The following is a 17235-nucleotide window of genomic DNA, read 5'->3' as shown; positions in this document are numbered from 1 at the left end:
TTTTGATTGGTGAGGCCTAGTAGGAGAAACTATGAGCAGACGACGCTGTAGATTTTCTTGCTCTCCATAGGTCAGAAAAGACTTGTTGCCATAATTAGAGAAAGTAAGAGGTGGTAGGAGGTTCCCTAGACAGGAGCCAAAAGACTTAGATTATAATGTTGTTTTTCAGCATTTAGTGGCAATATCTACCTCAAGGTCTTAGTTATAGGGGGAATGTGGCTTTCAAGTAATTTAGAAACTTCAAGGCACCCAAAATTTTAATTGTCATCTAGGTTTCATTTAGAATACTGTTTATTTGGGGATAAGCAACATTTACTGTTTTCCTAATGTTTTAAACTTTCCCAAACCAGAGGTCTCTAACACCATGAGAGGAGATGCTTATTAACCAGGTTACATCATGTGTTGGGATTAATTTCTTTGCATTTAATCCAACAAGCTGTTACTGCACAGTCCCCAAACACACAGCTCTGTATTGAGTGTTGCAAGAGTAGGAAGGTTAACGGAATGGGTTGAAAAATTTTTACGGTCAGGGTGAAGTCATTTTAAAAAAACAGTTGTGTCACTTGTTGGGAGCACTGGGTGTGGTATGTAAGGGATGAATCACTGAATTGTACTCCTGAAACCAATATTCACTGTTAGCTAACTAGAAATTTTATTTTAAAAACTTAAAAGAAAAAAGAACTTTGCTGAAAAAGGAAACAAAAGTATTTGAACTCGAAGTCAGCTGTGAGAAGAGGAATTGGAACCACTTATCTCTATGATCTTTGGCCACCCCAACGGTCTGGAATTTCATGAGATTAACTCCAACTGGGAGAATCAAAAATGGGTTCCTGGAAGGAAATGATATTTTTGTAGAGCCTTGAAGTGCTCAGAGATGAAGGGATGGGCAATCAGGAAATGGGGTTGGCCAAACCACGGAGTGGGCCTCTGTAGGGCAACATGGAGACAACTGTGGGCAAAAGTGACTGCACTATTGCAGACTGAAGGGGGGGCAGGTGACAGACAGATGCTGAAAGCGTAAATTTATGGCATGCAGGATTATGCCAAGGTATGTTGTCTCCGACTTTTTCCCTTGTATCCACTGAAAAATGTACACGTGATCTTGATAAAAGGTGTATTTAGATCAATTCCTCTTGGGCTGTCTACTTCTGACACATTTTCTGATGCATAGTTTTAGTAAAACTTCCTCTTTTCTGCTGGTTTTCAAACATGCCATCATTTATAGCTAATTATAAGAAAGATGTTTTCCTTTGCTCTTAGTTTTCACTCTTCTTTCTGCCCCCGCTCTCTGAAATGAAAGGTGCTCTGTCTGTTCTCCATGTGTGTTTACTGTCATTTAAAATGTTTCCTGATACCAGCTGCCTTTGAGAAGACAACATTTTCAAGATGTCATCTCTGCCCGTTGCCAGCCGCTACGTGGTGTTATAAGGCTTACTTAAGAACCGTGAGCCACTTGGGGTCAACCAGTCATTTACGCGCCAGGTACCATTTTTACTTGTTGATGTCATGATGTGTAAACTACTAGAGATAGTTGTAAAGTCGATTTACAGAAAAAATAATCTTTTTCTTCTGTTTGTTTTGTTTTCACTGTTACATTTGAATATAGCCTACTTATTATCATCCCTGAAACGTCTTCCAAAGAGTCTTTGTGATTGTAGTCTTTAAATACTCATTGTAGTCTATGTTAGATATTAAAGAATTAACCAGAAAAGATCCAATATCATAAATTTCAAACCTTGGCTTATTTTTTTCTGTTACACTATGTACACTATTTATGCCCTGCTCTCTTGATTTAACAAGTTTAATAGAAAATTAACACAAATCTGCTCTTCGGGTGGAATTTGGTTTTAGGCCAAGAATGATTTTGGAGCTTTAAAAACGGAATTTATATCTGAGACTTTGCAGTTTGGGATCAATTTCTTGGAAGATTATATGAAAATTGACGTTATTTTCTAACTTGTGGCAAGAGAAATGAAATAGTCATTTTTAGTGTCAGTTCTAGGCCTTCCAATTGGTGCTCGTTTTGATAAGAGACTCTTAACTGGCACACCATGAGCAGGCATTCAGAAGAGCCTATGGTTTGAGAGGCTAGTTTGAAATTTTCCGTGGTTCTCTCAAGCAGTTAGGTGATCAGCTGAAATACTTTAGACTTCAGCCTTAAATTCCAGGGCGATCAGAATTCAAAGGAGAAAAAGAAAGCACATTATTTATGATCATCATCCACATTTGTGTACAAATAAGAGAGAAACTTTAAAATCTCCTTCTTATCACACTTAATTTGACTCAGAGTATTACAGAACAATAATACTGACTCATATCTTCCTTTGCTGATCCTTTATACCTGATATTTTTTCAACAATTAAAAATGAGAAAAACCTTAATTGGGGTTAATTTATGTATATGTACACAGACATATATACATAGGAGGCAATAGCAATTTTAAGTTCTTTACCAAATAGTTAGGTTCCAGAAGAGAATGTGTTTTCTAGCAATGGTGATACTTATGTACTTATGTTAGTTGGTGCTTTGTTAATAGCATATGCAAATGTATGTCTCCTTCTATTAGAACCATGGATTATAAATGCCCATTTTCTACTACATCTTATATGATATTCATATTTTAAGGCTATGAAAATTAGATTCTGAACCTAAATTTTGTGTTGGACCACTTTTTCCTCCAACTAAAATCATGTGTTCACATGAAGATTTTCTTCAAGAAGCTTTAACTCCATGTTATAATCTTGCACAGAAAATCTGACATCCTGCACATGTATGTGACTGGAGATATGCCAACCTTGTTATCAGTCAGTGCTTGGAACTGAAACCTAAGGGGAAAAAAGAAAAAAAAAACACCTAATGTAATGTACCTAATGTAAATTATACAAAAGTATTAATATTTTAACATTTTAACTTACAAAAATGGCAACTTCATAGAGGCATGTGGTTCAACATAATAGATTACATGGAAGTACAAAATAAAGAAAACTTGGGGGAGATGCCATAATTCTTATGCAGAAAATCAAGGAGGAAGGTAAAAATAACGCTAATGGTCTTAAATATCTTCACAGCCAACTCTCCCATTTTATAAAAGAGGAAACTGAGGCTCAGGGACACTGAAAAGTTGTCCAGAGTAATATGGTTGATAAGTGCTACAGCCAATCATCAAACAAGGTTGACCTGATTTCAAAGTCATCTTGTGGGATGTAAGATAGCCAGGAAGCTGGAAAATGCACAAAATCACATGATATGTCTTTGTAAACGTTCCGTTTGAGGTCTCTACTTCTGAAAGTGTGTGTGCAGTTTCCCTTATATAAATAGTAATGTGCATAGAGGAAAATTTGATCTCATGTTAAAACACCTCCTAGAATCCTCTCAATCCTTAAAGAAATGGAGCAGTTATTTATATACAGCTCTCATATGATGTTGTTTCAATGTCACAGCTGTCATCATTAAGGTCACATGGGCAACTGAGGTGTGACAGGGAGTTTCTTGGGCAACACTACACTTTAAGCGTTCATGTCTTCATGGACTTACATACTGTATAAGGTCAATGGTGAGTCTGTGCTTTCCAGATAGTATTTAATTTATGAAAGTCTGTGAGTTTCGGCAGGAAGAAAATCTTCAACTCCCCTCAGCGGTAGGTAAGGTTCTAAACATTGTAAAAGGGGCTGAAAAGGGCCAGTATAACCTCATTTTAACGTGTTCATGAAACACCAATGGAGTTTTATGCCACCATCACCACCACCTCGTAGGTGCATTTAACTAAAACACTCAGCAGCTTTTTTTTTTCTTTTTCTGACATCTTTGTATTTATCTGAACTTACTATCTTTAGTCCTCTTATCATTAGCCTAAGGGATCAATAAAGTATGTCTACAGCAATCCCTCCTGTCTGCCTGTCTAAACGTTGTCTAAATAATGAAGGATTATTTTACAACACCATCAGAAACAATTGAATCCTGGAAGGCATATTCACAAACTGTGCTCCCGGGTCTAGTCCATTCCTTTACAGCTAAGTGTCAAGCACATTGAAGCAACAGCTTTAATTGGAACAATGCAGATATTTTTAAAAACAGACATAATTTGCCATTTATTTTTACTTTTATTTGTTCAAAAATATGTACCTAGTGTCTGCCACAAGCACTAATCAAGGTGCGGAGAATCCAGGGGTGAATGAGATCCCACAGGTTCCTTGCCTCAAGGTAGTATATTAAAAAAATTGTGTCTGATAAGATTTAGCTGTTACTTAGAGTTGATTACAAAGGCAAGAAAAGACAAGATGCGAGCTGATGTATATTTTAACACAGATAATACATTCAACAACTGTTTATCGACTGCTATCACTTATATGCTAAAATGGGGCCCAGGTTAGATGCTCACAACCTTTCCTTGGTGAAAACCAAAGAAGAAAGAGGGGCAATGAGGAGTGGAGGAGCGTCTACAGTGGAGAGAAACAAATCCGTGATCTTGGTCAGATGTGCCTCAGGACTGAAAGTACTATTCAATGAATTCCTGCATTGAGCCACATCCTTTATTCTATGTTTTCCTTTCATCTTGTTTCTCTGTTTTTCCACTTTCTATTTTTTTTAGGAGAAGATAATTTAAAACCAAGGACCTTTCGGGTACCAATCAATCACAGATTTTCAGAGCCTCTGAAAGGCCATCTATTCTAGCACACCTCCTTTTCCCGGGAGCTCACAGCTAGTGAGAGGTAACACTCACACTAGAAGAAGAACCCCTAATCCAAGGATATTTTGCCCCCTCTCCTTTGGAAGTAAGTACGTCCCTAACCCAGAGCAAACAGGAGAGCCACATGGAGCAGTCAGCTCAAGAAGGGTCCCCCTAAGACTTTCTGAAGAGAAACCTTCCTGAGACTTGGGAAAAGATGCTTCTCCAACTCACATCGAACAGGTTTTTCTGTCATGACCAGGTTCTTTTACTTTTCCCTGTCAATCAGGAAAGAGAGACAGAATCAGAAGGAATGAAAGGAACTTCTGACACTTTGAGACCAGTAAGGGACCTTTCATGCTGCTCTTCCTTAGGGTTCTAAAGGCAAAACTAAGTTGAGTCTGCCTAAGTAGATGAACTTGCCAAATGTACACTATGGTTGAATCTCTGTGGCTTGGAAGAACCTGACGTAGGGCAAGAGTGTCTCTTGTGTCTGACTCAGACAAGATTGGACTTGTCTTTCTGTAGCTCACTAAGTAGATTTGATGCTTTGTGAGAGGCACGGTGTCTAGCTTCTCCAGAGCCACCCAGTGGTTTTTCATGGTGGCATCCCAAAGTAAAGAGCAGGGAGATGCAATAACTTACTGAGAGGTTGGACTTACGCAATTTGTCCATCATCTCTTATTCAGCCCGCTGTGACCAACAGCAGTTACGTGAGATTTGACTCACCCAAGTCTGTGAATATGAAATTTGTGATACTTCTGAGTCACTCGGGGATGGCATATATGTCCAGTAGTTAGAATTTCAGATGAATGACAACACTCAAGAAATACAGGGGAGGGGAACAAAGAAGGAAGGGCAGAAGAGAAGGACAGAGGAGAGGAGAGGAAGGGAGTAGAGAGTAGAGAAACTTTGAAGCGTTAGCCCAGGTGCATGGTTTGACCCACAGGTACGTGGTTTTCCTTGTATTTCAACAGCTATATGCCATTTATAACTCTTACAACATCTGCAGACTCTTTAAAACGAAGAGTTTAAATTATTGAAAGAATACCTAAAGAAAAACACCGCGATTTCACTTAGCTTTTGTGTATTAAGTATTTTTATGATGAGAGATGTTAACTTGTAGTTCAAAGGAGTTTCTAGAAAAGTGGTTGCTCAAGGTAAAAGTTGACCATAAATTCTTTTTTCTTAAACAGCTTTATTGAGAGGTATATTGATAGACAAAGAACTGCACAATTTGATGAGTTTGGACATCAAACACCTGTGATACCATCACCATAGTCAAGGTAATGGACATACCCAACAAGTTCTGGCCCTTTCTTTTTAGTTTTAGTTGTGTGCATGTGTGTGTGTGCGCGTGTGAGTGTTAAGAACACTTACGTGAGATTTACCCTCTTAACATATTTTGAAGTACACAATACCATATTATGAACTATAGGCACTCTGGTGTACAACAGACCTCTAGAATTTATTCATGTAGCATAACTAAAACTTTGTATCCATTGAACAATAACTCCCCACCTGCCCCATACTGGTAACCACTATTGTATTCTCTGCTTCATGGGTTTGACTATTACAGATCCCTATACAAGTGGAATAAACTCTTAAGAAGCTCTCAATACCTTAAAAAGAACAGAGCAATCAATAGATAAACCCAGGTCGAATGAACAAATGGATGAGTGGAATAGAATAAAATAGAACAGGAAAGAATAAGTAGTTGAAACTCTTCCTGCCCTGATGCAGCAAATAACTCAGAGCACAACCACAATTGACATAATTTTAAATATTTAAATAAATGGAAATTGAAATGAATTCATAACAGATGTCTTTTTTATGCAATTAATGCTTTTTTTTATGCAATTAGGAGGTGAAGTTTCCTGGAATCATTTTTAAGAGGAGAGGAAACACAGACTCATCTTCCTAGAAAAGGGACTTTTAAGTGATAAAGCAGTATGGATCCAATTTATATTCCTGAAGACTTATCCGGTTGTCCAAAATTTGGGAATAAATCTTGTCCTCCCGTAAACCGCTCTTTGCATGTCCGAATGATAATGTATTCAATTATGACTGCAGCCATGTTTATCACTATCTTTGGAAACTTGGTTATAATGATCTCCATATCACATTTCAAACAGCTTCACTCTCCCACAAACTTTCTGATCCTCTCCATGGCAACCACCGACTTCCTTCTGGGTTTTGTCATCATGCCATACAGCATGGTGCGATCAGTAGAGAGCTGCTGGTATTTTGGGAATGGCTTTTGTAAATTCCATGCAAGCTTTGACATGATGCTTAGCCTAACCTCCATTTTCCACCTCTGTTCCATTGCTATTGATCGATTTTATGCCGTGTGTTACCCTTTACACTATGCGACCACAATGACCACCTCCATGATAAAGCGACTGTTAGCATTTTGCTGGTCAGCACCTGCTCTTTTTTCATTCAGTTTAGTTCTATCCGAGGCCAACGTTGCCGGTATGCAGAGCTACGAGATTCTTGTTGCTTGTTTCCATTTCTGTGCACTTACGTTCAACAAATTTTGGGGGACGATATTGTTCACTACATGTTTTTTTACTCCTGGCTCCATCATGGTTGGTATTTATGGCAAAATCTTTCTTGTTTCCAAACGACATGCTCAAGTTATCAGCAACATGCCTGAAAACACAAAGGTGGAAGTGAAAAAAAACTTATCTAAGAAAAAGGACAGGAAAGCAGCTAAGACCCTGGGAATAGTAATGGGGGTGTTTTTAGCATGCTGGCTGCCTTGCTTTCTTGCTGTCTTGATAGACCCATACTTAGACTATTCCACTCCCATAATAGTACTTGACCTTTTAGTGTGGCTTGGGTACTTCAACTCTACTTGCAACCCCCTCATTCATGGGTTTTTTTACCCATGGTTTCGGAAAGCTCTTAAGTACATATTGTCAGGCAAAATATTTAGCTCTCACTCAGGAACTGCAAACCTATTTCCTGAGGCACATTAATTAAAAAAAAGCTATTAAAAAAGTGAAGAGAGTATTGAAAATGAGACTTATCATTTTGGCCTCATGCCTCGCATTAATGATACTATTAAATTTCGGTAATCTGGATAAGTGTCTCGGAACGTGCGCAACAGTTACCTTCAGTATCTTTGACCCATCAGGCATCAGCCGTGTATTAACTGTGAACTCTATCTAATCAACACTCCCATCTGACTGGGGGAAAATACACAAAAGAAGTATAAAACATTTCAGAATAGGTTGGCCTCTACTTACACACATGAGACAATTATAAACCCATAAAAGAATCAATGTAAGAAGAAAGAAAATAAAGTGCTAATGGTTTTGGTTGCTGACTCCACTCTAGGAATTCAGAAAATAGATTATTGAGGCCTGCGGACCCATGGAGAAAGTGTGACATAAGGTTGGTCTATACTACCAACTAGCAGTCAGTCTCCTTTATTGTTTGGCTTGGGAGAATTATTAACCATCATTATATGAATTATTCAGTCATTTCCTGACACCCCGAAGCTTACTACAAAGAGCTGCCCATTGGAGAAGCAGTTGATTACAAATCATCATATGCAATTTGAGCTTTTATCCTTGTGATTTCTCACTCCGTGGTTTATATTTGAAATGACTTCCTGTTTCTTTGTCCCCACCTTCTTCCTCTGCATGCTGTGTCTACACCACCTGCCAGCAATCACAAAGCCTCTCCCTGTACTCGTTTAAATCATTTTCTCTGTAAGTTGCCCTGCCATCCTGCCAAATAAATTTCATCCACACCACAATGCCTATGATTTAAGTCAGATCATTAATGTTTGGTGAGAATCCTTCCAGTGATTCTTCCGTGAAACATTAAGAAAAAACAGAAACTTCCTTTTATCTGATAGATTGGAAAATACATGCGTACGTGTAACAACCATGTGCACATCCTGTCCTACGTTGGATTAAGTTGTGGGATGGAAAAGAGGAGGAGCAGAAGGAGGGCAGATTGCTCCTGAATCCAAGTTCAGCTTCAGGTCAGACTTTGAACAGGCAAATTTAATTCTGGCTTTTTCCCGACTCTCTTCTAAGCCCTTCTCTCCCCATACCCTGACATCCATGTTCTAGGTCCAGCTATGGACAATCATTGGGCTCCACTTGTGCCTTGAAGGACAACATGATTCCATAAGGATGATTCCTCTTCACCATCATTACAGTTTTCATTCCCCGTACTTGTTGGTAGAAAAGCAACGGGGTGTAATAAATGCATAATTGAAGTACTTTCATATCTGCCAAAATATTTACTAATGCAGTGCAACTGCTCGTCTTGAGACGAAAGGGAGAGAGATTGGGTATGAGTAGCACTGCCTGGCTCCTTCTTCCTGAGAGTCCCAAAAGACTGTGGACACCACCCAAGTATACCTCTTCCCTCACAGTTGACGACCAGGGGAGCTGGCTGGCTCAGTCGGTAAAGCATATGACTCCTGATCTCGGGATCCTGAGTTTGAGCCCCATATTGAGTGTAAAGATTACTTTAAAAAAATTATCACAGGGGCGCTTGGGTGGCTTGGTTGGTTAAGTGTCCGACTTCGGCTCAGGTCATGATCTCACGGTCCGTGAGTTCGAGCCCCGCGTCAGGCTCTGTGCTGACTGCTCAGAGCCTGGAGCCTGTTTCAGATTCTGTGTCTCCCTCTCTCTCTGCCCCTCCCCTGTTCACGCTCTCTCTCTGTCTCAAAAATAAATAAAAACGTTAAAAAAAAATTATCACAGATGAAGACCTTACAACTGACTTGCTGACTGTAGATAGAAATCTATTCTAAATATAAATGGAATAATCTATTGGAATAGATTCAGCTAGGCAATGCATGTAATAGATAGCTCTAAGGCTATAGGAAAAGTCTCTATTCATTGATATAGCTATTGAGTCCTCAATAAAGGATATAAATATTCATCATACGCCTTCCCTCCCATCTGTGTTAACTAGTGTTCTTGCCTCAGGTTTCACAGCTTTCTGATCTACTCTACACAGTTTTCTGAAGTTAACAACTTTCTTCTTAAATATCTTCCATTGTTTCTATGCTAGATTCCCTCTATTTACACTAGTGGGGAGCACAGATTAAGATTAGGATTAAGGTGGTCCCTTGCTGTGGGGTGTCCAATGGCATTGTACCAATGAGAAGCACCCGCAAGAGATTGAAGGATGGACAGAAGTTGAAATCAGGGTAACGCAGATAACCTCTCTGTCACATTGCCCTGGAGTTGGCTGACTTCATACAGGAAAGGACATGTGGAGTCCCTCTCCATACAACTATTCTCTCAAGTTCCCATAGCCACTCCCTCTCGCTGTCAGGGCCCCACAGGGTGGTGACTGTATGTTATTGCTGCCCCCGGATACTAGGCTGTTTCTTGCTGGTTTTCTTAATGCTGCCCACCTCATTGTAAATAGTGCCTTTATTAAACTCTCCTCAATCACCCAGGTTGATTGTGCCATCTGTTTCCTGCTAGACACATGGTGAGTGTAGCTTTCATTGCTCTAAGACAAAGTTTTGAAATTCTTCTCAAAAACATCAAGTCTGTCCAAACCCAACTTGGCCTTTCTTTGTGTTTTCACATTTAGTCACTTCTCTGAAGGGATTGTTGGTGTCCAATAAATCATTCTTCTGTTAGTCCTACCTGGGGGCAACTTGCCTTCCTCCTCTACCTGACAAACTTTTTATTTTTAGGATCAGTCATCAATGTGAGATTTATGGTGTCCTTTTTGTGTATAGAAAAGATTGTTTGAGGTAATTTTGGCTTCTAAAATTAATCTTTCACTTACAAAATAATAATATTGGAAAACGTAGCTCTTCCTTAAAAATCTTATTTAACTTATAACTTTTATTTAATGGTAACATATAAACTATAATTTATAAACAGAATATAGTTACTCTATTTCCACAATCAGTAACTTCTAACATCTTTAAGGGGCAAATACAGCCTATTTAATTGAATTATCTTAATATTTTATTTGTATTTATCAAAATGTTCAACTTCTCTTTTTTGTAGTTTTTATTTTTTTTAATTTTAAGTTTTATTTAATTTTATTTTAAGTAGTCTCCATGCCCAACATGGAGCTTAAACTCACGACCCCAAGATTAAGAGTTCCATGCTCTACCAACTGAATTAGCCAAGAGCACCACTTAATTTCCCTTTCGAAAATTTGTCAGACTAATGCATAAAACTTTTCCTAGTACTTAGAAACTCTTGTAGACTTAATGACTTACAAATATGGTAATTTTAAGATTCTTTTGTTTTATTTTATTATTTTTTTATTTTAAAGAGAAAGAGAGAGCATGAGCAGGGGAAGGGGCAGAGGGAAAGAGAGTGAGAGCATCCCAAGCAGGTTCCACGCTCAGTATGAAGCCTGACACAAGGCTCGATCTCATGACCTGGGATCATGACCTGAGTTAAAATCAAGAGTCGGATGTTCAATTGACTGAGCCACCCAAGCGATCCGGTAATTTAAGATTCTTAGCAATTATAATACCATTTATAGACTTACCAAACTTTTCTTGGGCCTTTCAACTTAAAAATCATGGCTAAATTAATTATTTAATAACAGATTTTATACAACAGAATAAGAGGCTTCTGTACAGCAAAGGAAAACAATCAACAAAACTAAAAGACAACCTACTGAAAGGGAGATTATACTTGCAAATGACCTATCCTATAAAAGGTTAGTATCAAAAATGTTTAAAGAACTTACACGACTCAACAGCCAAAAACAAATAATCCAATTAAAAAATAGTCAGAAGACATGAACAGACATTTTTCCAAAGAGGACATCCAGATGGACAACAGACACACGACTAGATGCTCAACATCATTCATCGTCCAGGAAATGCAAATCAGAACCACAGTGAGATATACCTCACACCTTTTAGAATGGCTAAAATCAAAAAAAGAAAAAAAAAAACAGAAGAAAGAACAAATGTTGGCAAGGATGTAGAGAAAAAAGAACCCTCTTGAGCATTGTTGGTGGGAATGCAAACTGCCGCAGGCAGTCTGGAAAACAGTATGGCTTTTCCTCAAAAAGTTAAAAACAGAAGTACTCTATGATCCAGTATTCTCACTACTGGGTATTTACTCAAAAAATACAAAACCACTAATTCAAAGGGATACATGCATCCCTGTTTATTGCAGCATTATTTATAATTGCCAAATTATGGAAGCGGCCCAAGTGTCCATGAATGGATAAAGAAGAGGTGGAATATACATGTATATCAATATTATTCAGCCATTGAAAGGAATGAAATCTTTTTAATTTGCAATGACATGGATGGACAGCGACAGAGTATAATGCTAAGCAAAATAATTCAGTCAGAGAAATACAAAAGCTATATGATTTCGCTCATATACAGAATTTAAGACACAAAACAAAGACAAAACAAGAAGAGAAAGAAAGAGAGACAAACCAAGAAACAGACTGTTAACAATAGAGAACAAACTGGTGATTACCAGAGAGGAGGTAGGTGGTGAGGGGAATGGGTGAAATAGGCGATGGGGATTAAAGAGTTCACTTATCACGACGAGCACTGAGTAATGTACGGAATTGCTGAATCCCTGTATTATCTACCTGAGACAAATATAACACTATATTTCGACTACACTGAATTAATATTTAAACACTTAATGAAAAAGCCCTAAAGAAGTAGGAAAATATTCCATACTAATGGATTTAAATTCTCAATATGGATTGAAGATGACAATGCTCCCTGTCGATGTATAGGTTAAATGCGATCCCAATCAAAAGCCCATCAAGATGTGTGTGTGTGTGTGTGTGTGTGTGTGTATGTTGAAGGGCTGATTCTAAAATGTTCATGTGGAAATGCATAAGATATAGAAAACAGTCTTGAAGAAGAACAAAGAGGACCTTCCACTACCAAATATTGATTACTACTACAAAGCTATAGTAAGACAGTGTTATAACGGTGAAAGGATAGAACGGAATAGAAAGCCCAGAACCAGTTCCATATTTATTTGGTTACCTGACATAAGATCAAGGCACGGCTGCATTTATATATACTGTGATTCCATTTATAAAAATAGCAAGAACAGGAGGGGCGTCTGGCTGGTTCAGTCAGAGGAGCATATGACTCTTGATCTTGGGGTATTGAGCTCAAACCCCATTGGGTGTAGTGATTACTAAATAAATAAAGAAAGACACTTTTAAAAAAATTGCAAGAACAGGAAAAACTAATTTTTGATGAAAAAAAGTCAGAATAGTGGTTACCCGTATGGGAAGAGGTGACTAGAAAGGGGCACCAGAGAACCATCTACATACTGGAAATATTCTAGGTCTTTCCTGGATTATGGCTATACAGGTCTATATGCATTCAAAATCTCATAAGCTGTATGCTTGGTATTTGTGCATTTACTGGGTTTGTGTTGTACTACAATAAAAAGTTTTAAGAATATAAAAAGGAAAAAAATAAAAACACATTTTAAGTGGGAATCACAAAGCTATGGTGATAAATGCCCTAACATACTAAATTCTTTTAAACATTACAAATACTGAAAATGACACATATACAAAGATTACTTTGAAACCGAATGTAAACTATATTAATACTACGAATTTGAATTACAGATCCTTCACAAACATGAATATAAGGGTTTTTATATGCAAAATTTTAATTAATAAATTTAAATGATATAAATAAAATAAATATAAATGATAAAAATAAATAATAAATTTAAATGATATAAAGAAAAACTTTAAAAGAATCTTTTGAGGGGCGCCTGGATGGCTCAGTCGGTTGAGCGTCCGACTTTGACTCAGGTCATGATCTCACAGTTTGTGAGTTCGGGCCCCATGTCAGGCTCTGTGCTGACAGCTCAGAGCCTGGAACCTGCTTCAGATTCTGTGTCTCCCTCTCTCTCTGCCCCTTCCCTGCTTGCACTCTCTCTCTCTCTCTCTCTCTCTCTCTCTCAAAAATAAATGAACATTAAATTTTTTTTAAATCTTTTGAAAAAATTTTAAAGAGACTGTGTGCATATTTAAAAATGCAAAAGGAAGCAAGAACTGTGCACTAAAAAATAAATTTCCCTCCAGTCTGTCCTTTCGGCTTACAGACTGCTTTTTCAGAGGCAATTACTTTCCTGTGTATCTTTCTAGAAATACACAGGCGCATCCACAATCATATGTGTACACATTGTTCTCACGTACTTTTTTTTTGAAGATGGCAAAATACTATACATGCTGTTCTGCAACTTGATTGTTTCACTTAGTAATATTAGGGACTCATTCTCTATCAGGAAACAGTTTTTCCTAATTTTTCAAAAGCTCTAAAAAATATTCCATTATTTGGAAGTATCATAATGTATGTAACTGGATTTCTACTGTTTCTGATTTCTGTGGTAACAAATCATGCTGCAATAAATATCCATGTAAGCACATATCTATTTATTGAGTATATCAGCAAACACCTTAGTTGTTTGCTTTTTGATGTTTATTTTACTGCATTTCCATGACTGCATTATATCACTTCTCCCTTTGTGGTTCAATACAGTGCTTAGTTATCAATGTCTACCCAGAGGGATACAGAACAGAACATAGTGATAAGCTAGAACTAAACCGTGTCCTCTGGAAATTTGAATCCTAGGGAAAAGAAAACATAGGGCAGATGAACACATATTTTGCAAAGTTTTTCAAGTATAATATACCTGACCTGAACCATGTAAATCTTGTGTTTAATTTAGATCTATTAGTTATTTAGTGTATGAAGGAAATCCTTCTGAAAATTCAAGTATGCAATTTATAGGTACCTGTTGATCTGGTTTGTCTTTTCCTTCCTTACTTCCATTCTTTTTTCTTTTTTACTTTATTCTTTGATCTTTATTTTAGTCTCTATAACTTGATTCTTATTTCTTTTATTTTACTTACTTTATTCTTATTTATACTTTATCCTATATTACTTTATTCAACTTGGGGGATAAGCCACTGAGAGTGGGCTGCTGGTAAATTAATGCCAAGGAAAGAAAAGATCTTCTTAAGGTCAAAAGGATGCAATTGTTTTTCCTTTTGCAAATTAAGCTCTTTCAGTAATAATTAAGTCCTGGGGCTCCAAAAGTCCCTGTGCCCCAGGAGAGCTGGGATGATGGATCGGACAGCTCAGAATCTGACTGTAGCAGCTAAGTGTGTGCTTTATGCTTCATCATCTCAGAAGCTCACTGAGGAGTAATCTTCATGCTAAATAATTTTGCTTAGTCAAACACCATTGAAGCATTCGAGTCTTGGTTTGAGCCTGGACAAACTGTTGTTGTTATTGTTCTTTTAATGTTTATTTATTTATTTTGAGAGAGAGAGAGAGCAATCAGGGGAGGGCAGAGAGAGAGAGAGAGAGAGAGAGAATCTCAAGCAGGCTCTGCATTGTCCGTGCAGAGCCTGAAGCCAGGCTCAATCTCACGAACTCTAAGATCATGACCTGAGCCGAAATCAAGAGTTGGCCGCTTCACCAACTGAGCCACCTAGGCGCCCCTCACCTGGACAAACTCTTAAAGCCACCAATAGGTCATAAGCCCTCCACTAGCTCTTAAAACAACTTCACAGTTGATTTCTCTCTGTTAAAACAACAATGTACCTTTCTACTTTCCTGAATGGACCCTGCCCGATAGAACGAAAATTTATAAAAATATCCCATGAAGTTATTAGTTCTATATCTAGGAAGACATTTGGAAAGAGAAGTTTTATAAACCCAGATGAGCATTGAAGGAAAACCCAACACCTAACTGTTGGGTTTCACCCAACAGTTCTAACTGTCCCCATTCACCAAGGGTTTTCATTTTATAAAGAAAAATCCCCAGAGGATGGAATAAAGTTAGTTTTTGCTAGTTCTAAATATGAATAATTTGATTCAATGTTTTCTAAATACCTAAACTCTGATGCTCTCTAAAGCATTGAGTATTTAGATATAACAGTTTTATGTCCCTGATGGGTGATAAAATTATCCATGTAAACGACTTGAAGCTTAGTGTTTATAACTATGGTGCCCTAATAGAAGCATCTTCCTCCAGGGATCATGAAAATACCCACATGGTGAAAGAAGTTTTCGCTTTTCGTTTGGTTGGTTTGAAGCAATGGTTCTTCTTGCTTTTTGCGTGGTTAGGATCCTCATTTGGAAAATTATGGACTTCATTGCAGTATGAATATCACTGACCCGTGCATGGTAGCATAAGGAAAAAATACTGATAGGAAAAGATAGGATTCCGTAGGCAGAGAGAGAGGGAAAGGATAGGACCTGAGGTCCCTGGGTGGGGAAAAACACATTTTTTGGAGCAATGCTGGCAGGTCTGACCCCAGCGAACCCCCTCAGGCGTAAGGGTCCTCTTAAGAATGTAACAGACCCCGCCTACTCCCCCTCAGGTTTCCCTCAGGAATTTGAGCAAAGATAAGTAAACTCAAAATAAGTAGACCATAAAACGCATGACTCACAAAGAATGGTATGGCCATAGACCATCCCTCAGACAATGGAAATGAGCCAATCAGGAATGGACAACCCAGCACCTAATTACCAAGCCAATAAGCATAGAACCTGAGAAGAAATATGGGGGAAGGGAAGCAGGGGGCGACCAGAACCTTACAAGGACTCTTGCCTATAGTCGTCAGGCATTCACTTTCCAATGTCCCTTCTCTTTAAACAGAGCTATGAAAGCTCTCTTTATGAAACTATTCTTCCTTACTGATCTCATACTCTAATAAGCTTTTGCCTGTGGCTCATTTTGTGCCCCCCTCTTCATTCTTCGAAGAGACTAGACAAGGAATCCCCAGTACTGAGGTCAGAAATCCTCCAACAGTATAAATGAGTCAACTTTTCACTAGGGATTAAAGAACTCAGTGCTTCAAAACACCTGTCATTTGGTAATAAGTGGAGTGAGCACTTTTTTAGATTTTAACCAAATTCTCTCCTTTCTCACTCTTTCTTCTTTGCTTCCTTATCCACCCCCCCCCTTCCTCCCTTCTTTTCACTTTTTCTCATTTGTCTCCACTTTGGCCTTGTGCTAGCCTATTCGATGCTGTTCCTCTGAAGCCAAAGGGACAATAGGACACTGATTCGCCCTCCCAGAGCCAATTCTCTGGTGACCTGCTGTAATGACTTTGCCGGCAGCGCATGGAAGATTGTTAAAGGACACGCCTGTCAAAAGCAGGACAGAAGGAGGTAATGCAGCCTCAGGAGGCATATTTTGTGTGTACACAGTGATGACAGGATAGCCTGCCAGGGCTCCACCTATAAGAACTTGAGCCTAGGTGCCTTTTCTGGTCGGGTGTCAGCAGAGAGGAGAGCCGCGAGACACAATGCGCAGTTGTGTGGTAAGAAACCTTGGCACAACAGATATTTCATCTCACAGTGACTTTAGCTCCAAATTACCTAATTAGCCAGACAAGTTCTGGTAAACAAGAGGAGAATATATTAAAAGAAGAAAAAGATCAGATACATTCATCCTTTTTTTAATTTATGTGGAAAGGAATCAAACTTAAAACACTGGTCTAAAAAATAAAGCCAGATCACTTTTTTTTTTTTCTTTTAATCACCGAAATTCTAAACAGGCCATGATAGGAAAACCCAC

General features: G+C 38.2%; 1 protein-coding gene across 1 annotated transcript; it reads left to right on the top strand.

Moving 5' to 3' along the window:
- Positions 1 to 6554: 6554 nt before the first annotated feature.
- Positions 6555 to 7650, top strand: LOC131513513 (trace amine-associated receptor 3). Its single transcript, XM_058732630.1, has one exon. It carries the CDS (start codon positions 6619 to 6621, stop codon positions 7648 to 7650), a length of 1032 nt encoding a protein of 343 aa, XP_058588613.1. The 5' UTR covers positions 6555 to 6618.
- Positions 7651 to 17235: the final 9585 nt, after the last annotated feature.

The sequence above is a fragment of the Neofelis nebulosa genome, chromosome 6 (assembly GCF_028018385.1).
Source record: "Neofelis nebulosa isolate mNeoNeb1 chromosome 6, mNeoNeb1.pri, whole genome shotgun sequence".
In the NCBI taxonomy this organism is placed as follows: domain Eukaryota; kingdom Metazoa; phylum Chordata; class Mammalia; order Carnivora; family Felidae; genus Neofelis; species Neofelis nebulosa.
This window is presented reverse-complemented; position numbering and strand designations above follow the sequence as displayed.

Excerpts from the sequence above, each read along its gene's own strand:
- LOC131513513 (XM_058732630.1), top strand. The coding sequence starts at position 6,619 with ATGGATCCAATTTATATTCCTGAAGACTTATCCGGTTGTCCAAAATTT.